General features: G+C 45.8%; 1 protein-coding gene across 6 annotated transcripts; it reads right to left on the bottom strand.

Moving 5' to 3' along the window:
- Positions 1-4575: 4575 nt before the first annotated feature.
- CALCOCO1 (calcium binding and coiled-coil domain 1) lies at positions 4576-20904 on the bottom strand. Of its 6 annotated transcripts, none has more exons than XM_074270196.1 (16): positions 20790-20904; positions 17645-17824; positions 17210-17312; positions 16536-16726; positions 15218-15376; positions 14232-14380; positions 11004-11094; positions 10415-10570; positions 9353-9607; positions 8905-9030; positions 8217-8312; positions 7484-7586; positions 7075-7277; positions 6560-6666; positions 6219-6290; positions 4576-5547 (listed from the first exon to the last, which is right to left on the bottom strand). In XM_074270196.1, exons 2-16 carry the CDS (start codon positions 17798-17800, stop codon positions 5373-5375), a joined length of 2142 nt encoding a protein of 713 aa, XP_074126297.1. In that variant the 5' UTR covers positions 17801-17824; positions 20790-20904; the 3' UTR covers positions 4576-5372. The 6 variants fall into 6 exon arrangements, with proteins under 6 accessions (XP_074126297.1, XP_074126296.1, XP_074126300.1 ...); XM_074270195.1 differs by having other exon boundaries at positions 20786-20901; XM_074270199.1 differs by lacking the exon at positions 6219-6290.
- Positions 20905-21567: the final 663 nt, after the last annotated feature.

Below are 21567 nucleotides of genomic sequence, written 5' to 3'. Positions count from 1 at the left end.
GTCAACTCCATTTTACAAATGAGAAGCATACAGAACAAGTAAGTTAATGGCTCTGTTGTATTAAACTTCTTGTGAGCTTCTTGAAAGCAGGGACTACTTTTTTCTTTGTGGGCCCAGTGTTTAGAACAGTGACTGGCACTTAGTAGATGCTTAAGAAATGTTTATTGGCTTGATTTTCATTCTGCTCTGGTCAGACCACATCTGAAGAATGGTGTTTAGTTCTGGATGACAGATTTCAGGAAGGACATTGCAATGAAGGCAATCATCATAGTGAGAAGAGTGGAAAACTATGTTTAGCCGGAGAAAAATTTAAATATTTGACAGTTTATCATGTGAAAAAGGGTCTCTCTGAGTGCAAGACTAGGAATAATGGGTGAAAGTTGTTGAGAGGCAGATTTAGCTTTCCTGTAAAGAAAAAAAGTTTAACTCTATGAGTGATTGAAAAGTATCAGTGTTTAAGATGTCATAGATAGGATTCTTGTTCAGGGTTGGAGTGGCTGATCTCTGAGGTCCAACCATGGTCATCCTTTGTTCTTAAAGAGGACCAAAATGACATCACCATGTTAGAATCAAGTTACAATGTGTCTGATTATGGCAGATCAGACACAAATCGTCCCTACGAACATTTGGGGTGACTTCTCTAATTTTGTACATCTCACGTTTCTTTTGAGCTAATGCAATTCTGCTTTGCTCATGGAGCACAGACCCTTCTCTGATGAGGGCACACCATGCTGGGTGGTCCTGTTCCAGTGTCTCCCATGTCATACAATCAATTCTTTTTTTTTTCCCCTGAGGCTGGGGTTAAGTGACTTGTCCAGGGTCACACAGCTAGGAAGTGTTAAGTGTCTGAGACCAGATTTGAACTCGGGTCCTCCTGAATCCAGGACTGGCGCTCTATCCACTGCGCCACTTAGCTGCCCCATACAATCAATTCTAATGTTCTTAAGAGAGACTTGAGATTATCCTTGTATTGATGTTTCTAACTACCTTGAAAGCTCTTGCCTTGTGTGAGTTCTTCATAAAATAATCTTTTTGGCAGGCATACGATTTGATTTGACCAAATATTTTTTGAATGGGTCACTTTGAACTATCAGACAAGAACGGATAGTAGGGGATTTTGGGGAACTCTGTCGGGGTTGAATCATTGGCTGATGACCAGATAATCAGGACCTTTGAGCCTTCTCTTCTGGATATGTTCTAGTCTTAGGTTTTTTTTACAGCTCTTCTCAAACCTCTTAGGCCAGAGGAAGCAGGGTAATGGACGGTAGAGATCTCTATACTTCAGTTCTTATGTTTCTCAAATATCTCTTTAATTCTGATTAGCCAAAATAACAATGACTATTCCCATGTAGTATTATGAAAGACAGGAATCAGAACTCTAGAAGAATAGGGTCTCTGTGAAAGATCCCCATGAGATTTGAAGAGCTTCTGAATGATATCATAGAGAGGGAAGGATCTGGATTTTGAATAAATCATTTCATCTCTCTGAATCTTGGCTGCTTCATCTATAAATTGGGGACAATAATATGTTGTTATGAGGATAAAATAATATAAGTATTTACCAAACTTTGAAGCACTATGTGTGAGTTATTATCAAAGAGATAATCACTACCTTAAGTCAAAGTGTTGTGGAGACATCTTAGAAGAGAGATCAGTGGTCATTTATCTTTTAAAACCAATATCTTTATCTGAGTATGGGGGTGAAGTCAACAGCAATTACCCCTGGGGATGGTGACCGTGAGTGTCAACTCTTGCAGGGTCAATGCCTTAATGTTCCTCCCCCTTTTGTTTTTATTCACCTGACATTTACTATGAAACTTTTTGTCATCATAGCAATATCACTAGCCTTGGCATTAGAAAACCTGGCTCTGACTTCTAGTTTTGCTATTTATTCCCACTGTGACTTTGGGTATATCACTTAACCTCCCCAGGTCACAGTTTCTTGATCTGTAAAATAAGGTTGGAATAGATTATCTCTAAGTTTCCTCTCATCTCTAAATCTAACATCCTATAACAATATTACCATATTATCTCAATATGTACCTATTTTTCAATTGCCTGAATTTTTCTGCTATAATACGAACCCTTTCACATTTTATTATTTCTAAACGTTTTCACATTTATTATCCTTGGTGTCAATGCAGTGAAGTAGGGAGAAGAATAAAGAATTTTTCCATTTTAGAGATGGTAAAATAGGCCAAGAAATTGATGATGTAATCTAGGGTGAACTACAGGTACAGAATGAGACATGAATTGTCAAATGTGGTCAATGTATTTGGTTTTTTGCTTAATTTCATTTCTTTGCTACGAGAGGATTCTATTAGAGGGGGGATTATTGGGAAGTGAAAGCATTAAAAGTTTCTTGAAAATCAAAATGTAGGCCTCCCAAAAGTTAGTTGCCAAATGTTAAAATGTTAAGACTGAAACCCAGAAATATCAATTCCAAGCACCTTGTGCTGACCTTACAAAGTATGTTGATTTTTGCCCTTGAGACTTTGGGGAAATCAAGAGTTAAAAAGACATTTACAGCTCTTGGGAACTCCCCGACTATTGGGGAAGGTAGACCATAAAGACATGCAAAGGACAGAGACAGGAGCAGCTGGACAGATCTCTAGGGAGTAATGGGTACAGCTTGGAAGAGAACATTTGTACAAAGCCTTGGCAATGGGTAAGGGTCAGGTAGATGGGAGCAAAGAGTCCCTGAAGATGAAAGCAGCCAATAAAGATGTGTAAACCTCAGAATGGGAGACACCCCCACTCAACTGTTATGAACCTCCCTCTTCTAAGAAATTTTCTCTGACTTATTACCAGCCCTCCTTTCCAAGTGTTCCCCATTCCTTCTAGCAAGAATATCTTAGTGTCTCTGTTATCTAGGAAGAGGTTTGTGCTGTGACTTCTCCGAGCAGGGAAGGAAAGCTGTATCTTCACCAGCCATTTTATCCAGTTCTCTATATTATAGCCTGACTTTTCGTTCCTTCCCCTATGGTTTTTCTTTCTATTCCTGTGTTCAGTAGGCCACATATTTGGGGACAAGATGAGTAGGCTCCTGGCTCCCTCCCTCCCTCTCTAGACTCACTAAGTGATTACTTCCTAAACAGACCCCATACTGCTTTGGGCTCATAATTCCTCTCTGATTAACCCCTACCACCCCAGCAAGTTTATAGGCCAAGGGAGATTGGCAGTGAGGGATTGGGGGAGGAGACAATGAAAGGGGGGGGGAATCCCAACTGGGTGATGGATGCTTCTGTCAGCCTGGCTCGTATTTATTAATAGTTTTAATACGGGAAGCAATAAAGGAAGAGAGGGATTCTATTAATTAAATCATTGTTATAATTAACTTTCATTAAAGGGGGATCAATAAAGAGAGGCTGAGATGGAGAGAGAAGAGATCCATTATCTCTAATTTCCTTGGAAGGGATTCAGGGAGGGAGGTAAGGTTGCTAGGAGACAGAGTAGTAGGGGAAGGGGGAGGATAGAAGTCCAGGTGAAGCTGGGAGGAACTGGAACAGGGTTTTAGAGGATTGCAGGTGTAGGAGAGTGTGGATGTTGTCATTGACAGGATAGTTTTAATTTGAATGTGATTGGGGTGCAGCAAATTCTATATGTCTGGGAGTTTTCATGGCTGTATTTGGGTGCTGTTATGCCTTATATAATGTTTATGCTTGTGTGTGATGTTTTTGTGTCCCTTTCAGCAGATAAGTGCTCAGTAAATGCCATGAGAGGAATGTGCCATTTTAAATACATTCTCCGCTTGGGTTGATGCATGCAGGCGTCAATATGTTTGACTGACCATCAAGTGGGAAATGGAAAAATGGGGATCTGAGGCATTGGGGGAAAGAGAGGAGGGACTGAGTCTGGAAAACAGAGTGATGAGGATGGTACACACCTCTGTCAGGTTGAAGGATTAAGGGTGTAGAACTCTTGGGGAAGAGTGCTAGGGAATAAGAAGTAAAGGTTTGAGGGGTCCTTGGGTGGTCGAGTCACTTTGGCAGGGAGATTTATTACATTTTTAAAAAGGAGAATGTTAAAATGAGTGAAGAGCTTAGGTCATAGTACAGTAGATTTCGAACTGGAAGGAGCTTAAAGGTCATCAAGTCCAACACCCTCATTTTACAGATGAGGAAAATAAGGCCTACAAGGTTAATTGATGTGCCCAAGACCATACGGGTAGCATATTTCAAAGTCAGCCCTTCTCCCATTACCCTACCAGTTTCCTAGCCCTAGACACTGTGAAGGCTGCTTAAGGAAGCCAGGGCCTGAGCAGGATTGGGGGGGCCCTTCTGGATCACCAAGCTCTTTCTCTCCTTTTCAAGCAGACCCATGTCATTCCTCACTGGGAGGGAAAACTCATAGCCTCTCTAAAAGCCAGCAAAGTGAACTGCAGCTCCTCTGGGAGTCAGGTCCGGTCTCAGTCTGGTGTCCTTCTTCCTCTTCCCACTCTGCAGAGGCAGAGTCTGGAACTCACCCAGCTCCTTTTTACCAGATGACGCTATTTCTCTTCCACCAAGATCCAGAGATCAGAGCTCGAGGGAACACCTGTTCCCAAAACCTAAACCCTTTTACTCCAGTCATGGCTTGTGGTAAGAACTCTTTTTATTAGAATAGTATACATGTCATATAAATATCTCTGCCCATGCTACACAACTTGGGAGGAGTGTGGGGGAGGATGGTGGTGGTGACATGGAGGGTGTTAGGGAAGACTATCTTATTGCTGTCAAGGGGGATAAGGACAAGCCAGATGGAAATACTTGGTTTCAGCTGCTCCCCTCCCCTCCAACACAAAAGGCACAGATGAATTTTTCTTTCTATGTGGAGTAAGAGGACACTAAAGGAAAGGGAAGAATTGGTGTAGGGGGCCTTCTTTACCTCCAAAAGAAACCAAAACTTAATGTCTAATCATACAGATAAATTAGGGAAAGATAGTGAGGGAACAGAGATGAAGCTGAGAGGTGGGAGCTCCATGAAAACTAGAGACAGAACTCAGGTAACAAGTATAAACCCCAAATGGGAACCCTGGGAGGAGGGGGTGTTCCACGAGTTGGCTTTGGAACACTGACCCAACAGAAGTCAGCCTGTTTTTGAGAGTGGTAGGTATAAACAATGGTGGTCTGGGAAGGGCAGGGGAGCCTTGGTGGCTCACATGGAAAGGAACCAGGACACTAGAGTGTCTCTCAAACCATTGGGTGGCATTTTGTTTGGTTGGGGGAGGAGCACCCATTTCCATCAGTGTTCCACAAGGGAGCCTTGTCGTGGACTCAAGGTCAGAGTAAGTGGAAATGGAGTGGGATGGAGGATTTCTTAGGGGTCTTGATGGCCTGAAACCCAGTTTGCCACAAACTGTGTGTATGTGTGTGTGTCTGCACGTGTGTGTATCACTCAAAGGTAAAAGGATCCTGGGTGCTGAAGAAGAAATGTCCATCCACGTGTTCCTCCAAGGCATCCTTGTCACCCTCAGGAAACTGTTCCTTACATATGGGACACTCCTTCCAAGGCGGGGCGTCAGGGCCCCCTGGGCTGGCCTCGGAAAGGGGGCCCCCAACAAAGCCACTATGGAGAGGTAGAGTGGTGAGGAGGTGATTTAGTCCTGCTGTCCTTCCTCCCCCCTCCTCCTCGATCCTAGGAGCAGAAATTCAGATGCTCCTGTTCTTGGCAAATGGACACAGCTGTCCAACTTGCATCCCTTACTCTCTTCTTGGTCCTTCTCGAAGCCGAGGCCCGTTGGGGCAAAACCAAAGAGGCCTTGCTTTTTTTCCTAGCTCTCAAAGATGCTGTCATCGGTTACCTCCCTCCCCGGCCTCTTACTGGCCTCCTCAGCCAAGTTTCCAAAGCCCTTCCCCCAACCCCGAGCTCTCCTCCCTCCATCTCTGTCTGCTGCCTAATGAGGCTGAAAATGAGTCTGACATCGTCCTTCATCTTCCCGCTCTAGTCAAGGAGGAGATGATGGTGTTCTCCCATCTCCTTTGCCTTGTCTGTCTCAATATCTGGGACAGAGCCGGGGGCCTAGTTAGCTGGTTCTCAATCGTTCACCCTCTCCTGGGTTGGGGAAGCACTTACCATTTGGATACCTGGCTCTCTCCCTCCCCAGCTCTACCCCTTGCAGAATTTCCAAGGGAATTGGGGAAAGCTAAAGACCCATGGATAATCAGATGCTGAATCCCAGCTTTTCCATCCCTGTGGTCCTTGATTGCTTCCCTTTATTCAGAGGTCTAGGCACCTACCTGCCAGCGTGGGGGGGGGAAAGGGCAGGAGAGAGGGGGTGCAAGACAATTTGGGCTCCACGGAAGATGGTGCTAAAACAACACAGAAGCTTGTTACAAGTAGAGCCTCTAAGTACCAATGGTACATTCTTAAGTTGAGTGAATTTTAGAACCCAGAGGCATCTGGGACTTTATGGGGTAACAAGTAGTTTTGTGATCCACTGACCCACCCCTTGGCTTTCCTCCATCTTGGCTTAGATTAAGAATATGGGTCTGCACCATGATAGCAAATGTCTTGGGGCTGTCCCTGGCCATGGGGCTCCATCCTGCCCTGGCACGTTCTTGGAAGCGTCCCACCTCACCTGGCCACATCATAGAAGGCACTGCCCAGCTCGGGAAGCAGCAGGCTGGCCTCCTCCCCTCCGCTCTGCACTGCTGCCATCAGCACTGCCTTTTCATCCTCTGCCTCCTGAGCACGCAGACACAGGGAGAGCGGGGCAGCGTTTCAGAAGGTGGGCATTGGGGAAAGGAGACAAGAGGGGCATGAATGGGCCCCAGGATAGGAGTGAAGAGAGCCTCGGGCGGGGGACAGATGTGGGAACCAGAATATGGGACCAAGTAAGTCACCAGAGATGGGACATGGATGAAGGCTAGAGCAGAGCAGGCCTGCGTTTAAGGTTACTCGAGGTGAAGAGCAGGTGGTCTAATGGACTTGGAGGGACAGGACAACCAAGCCACTTCCCTACCCAACAAAGGAGAAAAGGGACCCATCAGGCTGAAAAGCCCTGTGTCTGGAGGCTAGGACAGCTGGTATAGCTCCCTCAACTCCCCTACCCCAGCCCCTCCTCCCAAAGACTCTCCTACACAGCGCACTCACTGAGTCAGAGCTACTGTCATCATGGATCCCTGCTGTGTGAGGAGCAATGGGGGATGGCTGGCTGATGACCACGTGGGCGGGGGTGTCTCGGGGTCCAGAGGGATTACAGCTAGGGCCTCCTCGCTCACACAAGCCATGGGAAGGGAGCCTCATGTCCTCTGGGTATTCATCCTCTGAGTCTGAAAGCACTGCTGTAGTGTAGCCTGTGAGAGGGGAGGAAGGGCTGTCAAGGGCTCTCCTTCTAATGAGGAGAGAAAGGACAGAACCTGGAACCACTGCCCATGGGGACATATGGGAGGGGGAGGGTCAACCCCTAAGGGGCCCTGAAGCTTCCCCACTAGGCACTGAGCAGTGTTGGGGATGGGCAAGGGAAGGGCAAAAGGAGAGGGTCAGGTGCATGGATTCAGACCAAGAGTTGCCTCTTCATCCTCGGTGGCTGCATCCTCACTCCACTTCTCATCGGCCACTTTTTCTAGGCGGGCCTCCAGCTTCCTCATGTATTCGAGCAGTTCCTGGGTTGGAAGTACATGGTAAAAACAGAGAAGGCCCCAAACCCCTGGGCCATGACGATTCCCTGGTGCCAGAGATGAGTTCTGCTCCCCAAGGGAAGAGAGGACATCGAAGGGAGGGTTAAGAAGAGGGGCAACTTTGATCCCAGACCTTCTCATATCTCTGCTCTGGAGCTTGCTGCTCATCCACCTTATTCCTCTTCTAATATCACACGAATGCTATTATATAATAAAACTATGTAAACAGAATCATATAATACAGCTATATAATGTTCAGGAAACTCAAAGTGACCACATCCTTTCTGAGAGACCCCAAGTTCTGATATCATAGAGTCAGAGATTTAAGTTGAAAGGAACTCAGGGGCAACCTAATCTAACCTAGTCAAGTCCAGATTTTATAGATGAGAAGGCTGAGTCCCAGGAGGGCCCCAAGATATAAAGCTGGTAAAGAACAGAGCTGAGATCTGAATCTGTGTCCTCTGACTCTGAAGGCTGCTCTTTTATCACTCTCCCACGGAGGCCCTAGGCTGGGGCTCTGCTGCTCGAAGGAGTTAGCAAAGCTGGAAGCTGCCCATCTGTGCAGAAGCTGGGGCTGTGGGACCCAGGGCCTCTTGAGCTCTAAGCATGGCTCACCTGCTTCTCTTCCTGCAGCTGCTCCTTTTCCTTCTGAAACACTCGAAGGGCTGACCGAAGCTCTGTTAGCTCTCTCTTGCTTTCTGACAGCTGCACCTGTAGAAGAAGGGTCATGGAGAACAAGGAATCTAGAACTTTTCTCTTAGAACATGACCTCTGGAACATGGAAGGAAGAAACCTGGGATCCCAAAGCAAGCCTCCACCACTCAGCTATCCCTCAGTACTACAGCCTAACCCATGCTCCCTTTCCTAATCTACAGGTCTTAGAACTAGGGACTAAGACATTAGGCATTTGAGACATTACAACTAGGCTGAGTATGGGTTGCTTAAGTCCTGGTATATATATCTTACTGTCTGTTCAGTCTGAGTCACCTCAAGCCAATCCAACTGAGGCCAAAGGCATGTATGTTAGTGGTAAAAAAGGATTTTAAATACCTAATCAAGGCAAACAAGGCTACTTATAAACAAGATGCAAAATAAAATGGATCTGAGCAGCATCCTTGGTGGGTGTGATCTACCCTTACTAGGCCTGTAAAATAAGAGAGGTGAGCTCCACGGCCTCTAAGGTCTTTCTGGCCCCTAATCTATGATTCTGACTTCTGAGTTTATATTCTAGGCATTCAGAAGAAAGGATAGCAGAGTCCAGGGGACTGTGGGCAGAGGCACAGGAGTGGCTGAGAAATCTCACCAGGCTGGAATCCTTCTCTTGAGCCAGGTCGGCCTTGAGCCCCTGTCTCTGGGTCCTCTCCTCTTGCACAGCCTTCTCCAGTCTCAGGACTTCAGCGCTCAGTTTTAGGATTTTATCCTTCTCTGCCTGGGCGTGCGCAAGAAGGAGAATGTCTCAGATAAGAGCCCTGTCCCTGGCATAGTCTCCCTGCCCCTCAGGCTCACTTGGTTTTCTCCGTATCCCTTTTGCTGCCTCCCTCCCTTAACTCTCACAGTCCCAGAGTCTGTGAAGAACAGGAGATGTAGAGAAGGGAGGTGAGGAGGAGGGCACTCTATGGACCAGGAGGACAGACTCATTCCCCAAACCAGCGGAGATTGGCAAGGACCGACTCAGGTTACAGCTCTCCCCAGGAATTGGCTGTTTCTCCTCCCTGTGGCCTCCCCCAGTCCTCATGCCCCTGTCTCTGCACCTCTACATTTTGCAGAAGTCCTGTACGCTCCTTGCTCCATGAGCCCTTGTCCTCTCTCCACTGCAGACTCAGCTCCATCAGCCTATTGTTAGCCTCAGCTAGCTCGAGCCGGCTTCGGTGAAGCTCGGCCATGGTCCGGTCTCTGGCACTTGCTGTGCTGGCCAGCTCCTCCCCGAGCAGGGCAGCCTTTTGTTGGCTTGAGACTGCAAGCTCCTGGCTCCCTCGAAGCTGCTCTTTCAGGGGTTCCAGTTCAGCCTTTAGGGAAAAGAAGGCATAGAGTCAGTTACACCTGAACTAAGATGAGCACTCCAGGGCTCTCTACTCTGAAGTTTCCTATCTTCCATTAGATTCTACATTCTTCCTCTACTCAGGACCCAGGTGACTTGCCCTCAAACCACAACAGCCAAACCCTTCCTCTCCCTTTTTACTTTGTTTCATAGGTTTTTTCTGTACCAAAGCTTCTTAAACTATGGATTGCAACCCCATTTGGGGTTGTATAACTGAATATGAGAGTTGTGAAAAATTTGGCAACAAAAAAAAAATACTAAATATTCTGCCAAGATTTAATTTTTTATGTAAAAATAAACAAGTATATAGATTTCATTGTTATGCAAATTTGCCTTTTGTCTTTAATAAGTGGCAAAATTATATGTATCCCAAAGAATTGTTTTAAAATAAATTTCTTTATGTTTTATTATCAATAAATGTTTTATTGCATCCTTTTAAAAATATATACTTAGATACTGGAGTCACATAAAAATCTTTTGCATGAAAAGTAATCGTTAATGGAAAAAGTTTAAGAAGTCCCCCTCTGTACTAGAGGCATGAAACTTAAATTTATTTCTGAGAGCTGCAAATTGACTTAGAAAGTCTCAAATTAACACTATGTTCTATTGTATTTTTACTTATTTTGTTCAACTTTTTCCCAGTTGCATTTTAGAGTGGTTTCAGGTACAGCCAGAGAGGCCAGCCATGAGTGTGACGCCTCTGTCTTACACTCTAGTCCCAGAGACTCTTCTGGCTTCTCCTGCCCAGAATTCAGGTAGCCAGGCCCTTACTCACAATGTGCTGCTGGGCCTTATCCAACAGATTCTGAGTCCGGGTAACCTCGTCCCGCAGTCTTTGGAGCTCAGAGGCCTGCTGATCCTGAAGGCGTTTGGCCTTCTGCAGGTCTGTACTCAGGCGACAGCACTCCACCTGTGAAGCTTGCAGGTCAGCCTGATGGGAATCACAGAATCACAGGATCAGAGCTGGGCCTGGGAGTCTCTCAAGCCCAGACCTCTTAAGGTGAAGATGAAAAAACAAAGGTTAGGAGATGTTAAGAAATTTGCCCAGCTAGTATGTGTCTGAGGCAGGATTTGAACTCAAAGCCTGCATTCTATATATTTGGGGAGGAATGTTTAGAAAGTAGGTCTCTGCTCTACAGGCCAGTAAGCCAAACCAGAACAAGTCAGTTTCCCAGCCTTGAAGGGACATAGCATTGGGGAATCTCTGCCCCACTCGACTCAGCTCTCCTGCTTCCTAGGCCAGAGTTTGCAGCAGTACATGGATATGATGAAATTATAGACAATTGCAATTTTAGACCCTTCGTCTCTTGTTCCCTCCTTTCCCATGAAGACCTGGCCCTGCCCTTTCCTGTGTGGCCCCTCACCTGGCTCTGCTCCTTGTCTGCTTGTTCTTCCTTCAGCTGTCCCAGAAGCTTCTCCTGCTCCTGAGTCAAGGCCTTCACTGTGTCCTTGACCCTGTGGACCAAGGACAACATTAAAGAATTTAGAGCTAGGATGGATCTTAGAGGCTGTCAGATGAGAAACTGAGAATGAGAGGTTAAATGATTTGCCCAGGCTCACATATCACCCACCAACCATAGGTGGTCTCTTCTCACTCCTAGACGATTTTGCTTGGTAAACTCATCAGGCTCTCATGGATTCAATTATAATCTCTAAGGAGATGATTATCAGATCTATTGTTCAGCCTTAAGCTCTATCTTGATCTCTAGTCTTGGATCTCCAACTGTCTAATGGACATTTCAAACCGGATCTCTCATAGACATTTTAAACTCAACATCTTCACAATTAATTTATCATTTTTTTCAAAACCCTTCCCTCTTCCTAACTTCCCTATTATTGTCAAAAGTACACCACTGATCACCCAAGTTGAGGTGTCATCCTCAACTACTTAGTCTCCCCCACCCTAATTCAATCACTTGTCAAGTCCTGTTAGTTCTACCTTTGTGACAATTCTCATATGTCCCCTTCTCTCGTTTGTACAGATGTCTGCATGAGGATCTTCTCATTAGATTATAAACTCCATGAGAGAAGGGTCTATTTTTTTGCCTTTCTTTGTAACATAGTGCTTAGCCAGGCACATAATAGGTGCTTAATAAACAAATGCTTGTGGAAGGGCAGCTAGGTGGTGCAGTGGCTAGAGCACTGGTCCTGGAGTCAGGAGGACCTGAGTTCAAATTCACCCTCAGATACTTACTAGCTGTGTGACCATGGGCAAGTCACTCAAATCCAACTGCCTCCCACCAAATAAATAAATGCTTGTTGACTTGACAGCTAGTAAGACGACTTTCTGACTCCAAGTCTAGCTGATTCCTGAGAGGCACATCCTGCTACAAGGTCTTCCCCCCAACTCAGCCCTTACTGGTCCTTCTCACATGTTTATATAAGGTTCAGACATTAAAACAGGATAATCTTGTTCTAAATCCTTTTATGCCTCGAGGTGGCTTCATCCTGGGAACTCATATCAGCTATAATTAATTGCTTTCCCTAGCTGAGTCTCAGGTCCCGGGTCCTAGTCACTTCCTCTCCTCCTGGTTTTTCTAGGCCTCAACTTCCTGAACTGTTTTGATGAGCAAGGTTTATAGGTGCCATATCCCCAAAGAGACAGGAGAGGTCTCCTTACTTATCCCTCTGCTTCTAGGTGGAAGCAAAGGGCTCAAAAGAGCAACTGCACAGGTACAAGATAAGTGTGACCAGATTTAGTAGCGGGTCATGAGAAAAGATTTTGTTTTATTACAAGGTCAATCAGAATACATAATGTGATATGTCTGCCAGAAAGTTAATGTAATTATTGGCTGCATTAATAAAAATACCATTTGCAAGTGGAGAGATAACAATATCATTGTCTTGTGAATTAGGCAGATTAAGTCTAGAGGACTGTGGCTACTCCTTTGGAGGCCACACTTGAAGAGGGCAAGGTGATTTCAGAGGATTCTATGAACTTGGGTGGAAAAAAAATGACATCTTTATTTTCACTGTTTTTTAATTAATATTTGGTATTTCTATCATTTATAAAGTAGGCAACAAACATGATTCTGAAAAGAGTTCCATCAGCTTCAGATAGATCATGGTCAAAGGGATCCAGGATGCAAATAAAGGTAAAGAACTCCCAATGTAGGAGGGTAACTTCAGGCCAGGAATTATATTGTATGAGAAACAGCTTAAAGGAACTGAAAATCTTTAGCCTAGAAAAGGGAAGACATGTCTTTAAATATCTGAAAGATATTGTGGAAGAGTGATAAAGCTTATCCCATCACAGATCCAGAAGACACAATTAGGACCAATGGGGAGAAATTAAAAGAAGATGAATTTCACAATTAAAAGTGATTTTTTATATATACATATTTGTATCTAACGTAGCCATCTAAGGGGTTGGGGGAAAGGGAAAGAAAAAAAAGAAAAATAAATAAATTTAAATAATTTTGTTGTTTTTGTTTGCATTTTGTTCTAGAACAGGACAACAGGAAGGAGATTCATCATGACTTGTATTTAAGTGAAGGAGGGCTGTGCAAAGTCCTCACCCTCATTCTCTCCTCTGGAGCCATCTGGAACTAGTGGCCAGATATAGATCAGGATGATTGGAGATAGCCTTGGTTACAATAGGAGAACTGGGCTTTTTTAAGCTAAGGTCTTTTCCAGGTCTCAGTCTGTTCAAGGCAACGTTCATTCAGTGATTAAGGAAAGCTAAGAAATGAGGCAAAGAATTGCCTCTTTTACATCTGGGAGGTTTCTGGGCAAAATAGAAACAACTGCTATTTATACCTTTTTGAGCCATCAGAATCCAAACAAACAATGACCAAGAGAGGCTTGAACTGGGACCTACTGTTGGCCAATAATTGAAAGTCAAAATGATTTGGGTTTAAGGCATAGGTCACAAAAAGGAAATCTAGCCTATGAATCTTAAGATCTTTTCCTTGGTTGCAGGGATCAAAATATTCATTCCTTTGGGCAGAACATCACATCACAATCAAACCCTTTCTTATGATTCCCTATGTGGATGGAAGGAGAGGAGGGAGAAAGAAGATGGATGATTTTGTTATGAATTTGAAAGGAATAGAAAGTTGTGCAAAGTAGACTTGCATTTTCATGTACAATTTTTAAAAAATTGTACTGTTATAGAAATGCTTTTATATTCCATAAATTAAAAAAATTTTTTTTAAGTGTTTAAAAATGGAATGGATTATCTTACGCAAGGTAGTGATCTCCTTGTTGTTAGAAGTACTCATTGAAAAGACTGGCTGATGACCTGTCAGATATTTTACAGATGCGATATCTGTCCAGAAGAGTTGGCTGGACTGGATGATTCTTAAGGTTCTTTTCTAATGCTAAGATTCATTCTGTGACTCTAAATCTCCAGGGCTAAGAGAAATACAAGCTCTTGGTGACCTAGTTCTAATAATCCTGGCTATCAGTAAATCCTTCTGAGGGTCTAACTATATTTCTACTTGCTCATTGCCATTATGCATTCTTAAACCACCTCTGAGTGGCTTTCACTAACCAAGCTCACAAACTTTTCCCCATGATGGAATCTTCCCATTGACTTTGAATCTTAGCATGGGGATCAGGGGTGGAGTGGGGTGAAGGGACCTTCTCACCTGTCCAGCTCCACCTCCTTCTCCAGCACCTTCTCACTGATGGTATGGATGTCATCCTCCAGTTCCAGGATCCGAGCCACGTGATCTCCCTGTTGTTTGCTCAGAACATCCCGTTCTTCTTTAAGCTCCCCATGGGCACGTGCTAATCCCTGGAGTTACCCCAGAAGGAGAAGAGGCTGAAACTCCTCCCACTGAGAGGGAAACCGAGGCAAAAGGAGAGCAGGAGAGATCTTGGAAGCTTCAGAGGCTCCCTCCTTCTCTCTTTTGTTCCCACCACACAGGATTGGGAGCTGCAAAGGATCCCTTTCAGGTCATTTAGCCCACTCCCTTATTTCACAGAAGAGAATCCTAAACCACAGAAAAGATGAGTGATTTCCTCGTCACTCTGGAGAAGTGGCTGAGCCAGAATTTGAACCCACCTTCAGAATTCTAAAACCACTGCTTATCCCACTGTCCCCTGAGATATCATTCTTGACAGGGAACTTGGAGGAGTCATCCCAGATCTCTCCTCCCCTCTGTGCTGAACCTTTCCCACCCCATAATGACACTCCATAACTCCCATTTACAGAACACTTTATAGTGGAATTATAACATGCTTCTCTTTACAACACTATAGGAGGGATAAAATGAATGCCCCTATTCATTCTAATGGTGGGAAATTCAGGCAGAGGTGTGTTAAGTGACTCGCTTGGTGTCTTACTAATGAGTATATGTAAATGTTAAAATTCAGGACTGGAACTCGAGTCTTCTGACTAAGACCAATGATCATTTCACCATATTATGCTATGAGCCGTCCAAGATTCTCCCATGTTTAAAGAGAAAATGTCCTAGCTCCCTTTGGTTCTCCATCTCTGGCTCAGGAAATGTGAACTAAGGCTGATCCCAATATTAACTTTGAGGACAGGGCTCTCCCAACCTCCCCCAGCCCCACTTCCTCCACTTATATAAGGAGACACTTTCTGGAGCCCTCATGGGCTTGTCCCCACCTTGTACTTCTCCATCAGCTTGGTCTGCTCCTCCTTGGTGACCTGCAGCACGGTCTCCAGCTCCTGCACCCTGCTCTTCAGTTCCGCCACCTCCCCTTCCAACTGCAACTTCAGCCTCATCAGGTCATTCCGTTCCTGCTGGCTTTCTTCTAGCTGATTCTAGAGATGCTCATGTAATGTCAGTAGCCATTTTCCCTCCCTCACTTACCTTCATGCTAATTTTCCTGATCTCTTTCAAACCACTTCCAGAATTGGTTGTGGTTCTGGGCAGGGAGGCCCTATCATAAATAGTAAAAAGGATAGGCAAGAGGGGAAACAGGCTTGGAAACATTCCTGTGACATGGAAATGTTTAAAATTATTTTATGTGTATAATCTATATCAGATTGCTTGCTGTCTTAGGGACAGAAGAGATAAGGAGAAAAAATTTAGAACTCAAAATCTTACAAAAATGAATGGTGAAAATTATCTTTATATGCATTTGGAAAAATAAAATACTATTGAGAAAAAAACAAAAAACAACCAAACAAAAAAGAAACATTTCTGTGTCACTTGATCTACCTCCATCCCCTGCTCTCTTCAGGCACAGCCCTCCCAGCTGCTTATTTCACTTCCACTTTCTTCCGGCCCTATTCATTTGTAACTTATCATAACTCCTCCATCCCCGGTCTAACAATGCCTGAATCCTCCCTCTTCTGGCAAACTTTCCACAATTCATCTGAACAGATGTGGCTTCCTCCAGTGTTTCCCAGTATCTGAGAATGAAACTCCTTTGCTTTAAGCATACTTTTTTTTTTTTTTTTAAAGCTGAGCTCTGACATACAAAATATACTCATTATCTATTCTTAATATTTCTATTTTTTCCATAACTGTATTTTAATCTTGGCTTTGAGTTTTCTAAGGGATCTATCTAAAGGAATTTATTTAATGCATATGCATCACCATCATCTGGATAATAATTCAAATTATCAGACATCTTTTTTTTTTTTTAAAGGCTGTTCTTTATCTCCTACTTTCTAGGAAGACTTTCCAAATGAAGTATTTCCCCGTATCACTTCCAGACCAAGTTCTTGGCTCCAGTCTCTAATTATACACTCAAAACTTGAAAGGCAGAGTTCTGTCTGGCCTTTGTCCTGAACTAGTCTGTTCTCTTGAATCCTATATGTTCCTAGTCTTCCTCTATGTCTAGAGCCTGGTCTCATCTTTTCTATCAGGCCAGAAGTTCCCTGAAGCCAGGGGTCGGGTGTGATTCGCAACATAAAGAATGAGGACTTGAGAATGTGGAGGGAGGAGGTCCCCAGTACTATTCCTCTCATTTACCTGCAGTACCGTTGCCTTGGGGACAACAAGCAGGATATCAGAACCATTTTCAGATTCCTCCAACATCACCAGTTCATCCATGGGCCTTGGTTCCCGAAACTGGAACGAGGAGCTCTGGCCACACACTCGGCCTTTGTGATTTACATAGCGGAACTGGTAGAACTGAGCACCTGGCTTGGGCAGGTAGCTGGCTGTGGGAAGAATCGGGCACCTAAGAGTTCTCACCTCTGAACTTTTCAAGCACCCTCTCTTTACTGACCTCTCCTCATCTCCTAGGATTTACCAGCTTTGGTTCTCTGATCTTTTCTCTCTCCCACCTCTGATCTTGTGATAGACTGTTCCTTCTAAAGTCACTTCTTCTCAACTCTATTCCATAGGCTCCTACTCCAAAAAGCTTTCTTTGACTAATTTTTCCAGTTCTAAAAGAGAAATCCTGACTTGTGTGGGATGACCCATGACTGCACCTCCAATCCCCATCAACCCTAAGAGTCTATTGAATCCCCTTTGCTTTCTTCACCTTCTGAATACAACTGCATGTAATTTCCATTGTACTCCTTTGCACTTATTTCCTGACTCTGTATCTGAGCTCCTGTCTCTTAGTCTCTCTCTAGTTCATCTTTCCCATGATGTCTATCCCCTTGCTCTCCTCCCAGGCCTTGTGTCTCCCCACATACCTTGGAACTGGACACTGGAGTGAATAGCAGAGCCTTCAGCTGCACCTTCAGGGATCACGCACCAGACAAAGGTGTGATAATCTCGGACTGAGGAGGCCTCTGTCTGTAAGTGCCCAAAGTTGGAATGGGGCTTTTAGGCTCTTACTGTTCCAGACTTCTGTAAGTCATGAGTCTGACTTACCCTCTGCTGAGGGCATGAGAGAGAGCTCTAGAACTGGGGTGTTAGGGGACAAAGGGGCACTAGAGTGAGGACTTTCCCTGGGGCAGCTTAAGGACAACTGGAAAAGAGAGAAATTTCAGCTTATTCCCAGTACTGGAGTGCAGCAAGGAAAATAGGTATGGCTGTCACTTCCATCCTTCCCTCCCACCTGTTGATTTAAGCAAAATATGTTCTCTTCCCCCTGGCCTAAAACAGTCACACTTCTCAGAAGGTACCTTGAAGATGCCAATCCAGTCGCTGGCATTGGCCACAATGCCTGGGGGCAGGGTGTAGTGACATTCCACCTTGGTGTTGGGGATATAGGTCCTAGCCACGTTCAGAAAAGTGACCGCACCCCGGGGTGGGGTTCGGCTGAGCAATGACTCCTCCATGATACCTCCTCAGATAGCTCAGTCCTGCCAAGGAGTAAGGGGTTAATTCAATTCAGGGAACACTTGTTACAACTCCTGCTATGTATCACACACTGTGCTAGTTTCTGAGAACAGAAGACAAAAATGTTAAGTCTCTTTCATCAAGGAACATACATGCTGCTTGGGGAGAACTGACTTGTACACAGTCAAGTGAAATATGACTAAAATACAAAGAAAGGCCTCAAATAGGGAGGGGTACTGGAGCTGGGCCTTGAATGAAGCCAGGATTCCGAGAGGCAAAGGAGAAGTACATTGCATGTGAAAGGAAAAAGGGCCGTGTGAAGGCCAGAATGTGAGAAGACCAGTTTGAGCATTGGGGGAAGAAAAGGGCTGGACATAGAAAGTGAGTTTGAAACCAGACCACAAAGGGTTTAAAATGTTTTATTCTAGAGATAATGGGGAGCCACTGATGCTTCTTGAGCATAATAGTAATGAGTGAGACCCAGACTGTGCTTTAGGAATATGGATATGACAGTTTGTGTGGAAGAAGGGCCAAACTGGAAGGAGAATGTTTTCAGAGACCAATTAGGAGGATTCTGCAATAATTCAGACCAGAGTAATTAGGGCCTGGAGCAGTAGTGGCTGAGTAAGTACAGTGAAGGGGCTTATGCAGGAAGAACTGTTGAGGTAGGACTGGCAAGTCTGGCAACAAATGGGATGTGGGTGTGAGGGAAAGAGAAAAGGATGATTCCAAGTCTTTGAGGGGGAAGGACCTTAACAGAAATAGAGAAGTCAAGAAGATGAGTGGATTTGGGGACAAGGACGAATAATGAATTCTGGCCTGGACAGGTTGAGTTTGGGATGCCTATGAGCCATCAGATGGAGATGTTGTAGGCAAATGATAATGAGGGATTCGATGCTTCAAAGCCAACCTCTTCCTCAATATATTTCCTTATATACAAGTATAATAGCCACCAGACCCGGTGATCAAGGAACTTCAATTACTGTGACTCTAGTAGCATAAAATGGAGATATTTTCATTCTTAGTTCAGCCTTTCAATCCGGCCCTATCAGACTCAAACTCACAAGTACTTTCCATAATTTAAACCCCTGCCTTACAGTGCCCCTAACTAACCAACCTTCAACTCCAGTTCCAATTTCCTCCCGCCACTCTTTCTTTTAACTTACACCTCATTTCTGCTGGTCCAGCTCCTGCTGATCTCCCTCTCTCCCACTTGAAACCCCTCATTTCCAAAACTCTTGAATGCAGAATTAAATTGCAAAAAGAGGCGTTCTCCTTCCACCTTACTCCTAGTTCTCCAGTTGGAAGCCAAACTGAGCCCTTCACTCACTTCCTGGGGCTGTTGACACAGCTGTAGCTCTAACACTCTCAGGCCAACTGATAACAAGAATGGCTAAGTCTCCGGGCCTGGAGCGTCCAAACTGAAATCCTTCTGCCCCTGAGTCAAGAATCCCCCTTCCCTCTCTGATTCCTGGGAACCCTACTAATCCTACTGCCATCGGAGGCATAAGAGAAAGCAAAGGTAGAAAGGGATCGCTCTGTGCTGGGACCCTACACAGGACCCCAGGAAGTCAGGAATGCTGGAGGCGGCTGCTTCAGGGTGGAGTGAGACACCAGATAGGAACGGGGTGGGATGGGGGAGGGGGAATGTAGGGGCCAGAAGCCAGGAACACCCCACCCTTGGGCACAGATGAGACTGGGGGGGGGGGAGGGAAAGATTCACTTCCACTATTAGGAGATGGAACAAAACCAACATCTTCTGCTTCCTGGACCTCTGACCCGCCATTCCATTGGGATGCTCGACCTCCTGATTCCTTCCACTAGAATAAGCCAAATTCAGTGCCAGGACAGACTGATCTTCCCCCACTCTTCCCAGTTTCTGCCGTTTTAGACCCTCAGTGTTTAAGCCACCCCTCTGAGACCGGCAGCCGCAGGGAGGCACGAAAGCAGGGGTGCTCGGGGGCAGAGGGGCGGGTAGGAGCAGATGGGAGGTGAGGATTAGAAAAGAGAAACTATTATCCGGGACGGAGAGTCCTCCCTTTTCTGCCCGCTCCCTCCCATCTACGTCCCGAACGCGGCTCTCAGGGTGTCCAATCAGGAAGCGCCACTGGTCATGAGCAGGCCCCCAAACATCGCGGACCATCCCGGCCAGTGCCAGGAGGGGGAAGCCGGGGCAGAGACTTCTAAAGTTAAAAAACACATTTAACTTCACCCCCAAGTAAACCAGCGCTGGAGAAAGGGTTTAAAATTCCCTGGAAACCAGGTGGGAATTTAAGTGCAATGTAAGCCCGCGGTGATCCTTTCGTTCCCGGGGGGTTCGAAGACCCCCAAGTTACCTCCTGCCGCTTCTCTGCACCACCCTCAGTCAGGGCAGGTCTTTCTACTACCAAAAAGAGTGGGGGAGGGGGTTCCTTCCCAGAGAGTCCAAGTAACCCCCCCCCCCCCCCCGTCCCCCAACAGAACTCCATCACATCTGGATTCTTCTTCCAGGGCTGGGAGAAAAGGGGGTGTCATGTATTGCACCATCATTGAGGGACATCCATAGGGAGAGGGTCCGCAGACCCTTACTCTCGCCGCACGGTCTCAGCGCTCCCCGCGCTCTGTCGGGGAGGGGGTGGGGGGAGGAAGGCCCTTAGAACTAATTTCGGAGGAGATGGCTGCTTTGGAAGGGTCTGATTTAAAAGGGGATTCAGCCTAATCTGAACGCCCTCAAATCCTCCCTCTCCCCCTACTCAGTCCTTCAGGGCGAGTTACCTAAGGGAAGAGAGGGAGGGCGAACACGGAGCCCCCCAAGTGCAGGGAGCCCCCAAACCCACGCGCCCTGAACACTAGTGGAGAGCTGGGGAAGGATCCATCTCACTAAAGGGTTAACGCTTTAAAGAGTCTCTGCTTCCCCAGAGTTCCCTTTTCAAGGGTGGGAATTTGGGATGACATTCCACGAATTCCCCTTCCCCCCGAGACAAAAAGAGGACCGGTTCTCTTACCCACCAGAAGATCAGCTGTTCCCCTCACCTTTCACCAACAACAAAAACACCACTCTGCCAGAGAGAGAGGCGGGGGAGAGACTTGGAAGCAGAGCCTTGTGGGACTTGTAGTCTTTTCTCCAATCCCGGGCTTCGAAGTTTCCTTGCCCTTAGAACTACGAACCCCAGGAAGCTGTGCGAAGCGGAGGCTGGAGGAGAGTGTTGTGGTAAGTAGGGTATTCTGGGATCTGTAGTCCATTCTTTCGAAGTGGCCAATGAGGGTGCTTTCTCAGCAAGACTACAACTCCCCAAATTCCAAGAGCGCAGGCGGCCTAAGCTAATTGGGCTGGACTATTTGGAACCAATTTTTTTTTTTTTGAGGTGGGGGTGGGGTTGAGTGTGGGCCTCAAGCTTGGTGAAGTGGGGAGGGGCCGATGGAACCACGTGCTTTTGACGGACTAGGAAACTGACCTTAGAAGTAGCCTTGACCCAGTGAAGCAGTCCACTCCCAGGCCCTACGCTTTCCATTCGACTTCCTTTTCCTCCTCCTGTGTTTGCAAAAATTCCCCTCCCAGTTTGCCAGCCGCACAAGTGAGTCCGAGGGAGTGGGGGCGGGGCACTCGAACAAATCCAGCCTTAATAAGGCAGCTCTAGGAGGGCTAACGCGCATGCTCTGTGCTTTGAAAGCTTTCAAAGTTGTGTGTGCCAAAAAGGTCCATTGCATTACCTCCAGTTTACCCCAAATTGCTGTGAATTTTCCAGAATTGTTTGCACAGACTCCGAACTCTGAGGGGAGGGGCTGG

The sequence above is a fragment of the Sminthopsis crassicaudata genome, chromosome 5 (assembly GCF_048593235.1).
Source record: "Sminthopsis crassicaudata isolate SCR6 chromosome 5, ASM4859323v1, whole genome shotgun sequence".
Lineage (NCBI taxonomy): Eukaryota > Metazoa > Chordata > Mammalia > Dasyuromorphia > Dasyuridae > Sminthopsis > Sminthopsis crassicaudata.
The sequence above is the reverse complement of the archived record's forward strand: the minus strand, read 5'-3'. Positions and strand labels throughout refer to the sequence as shown.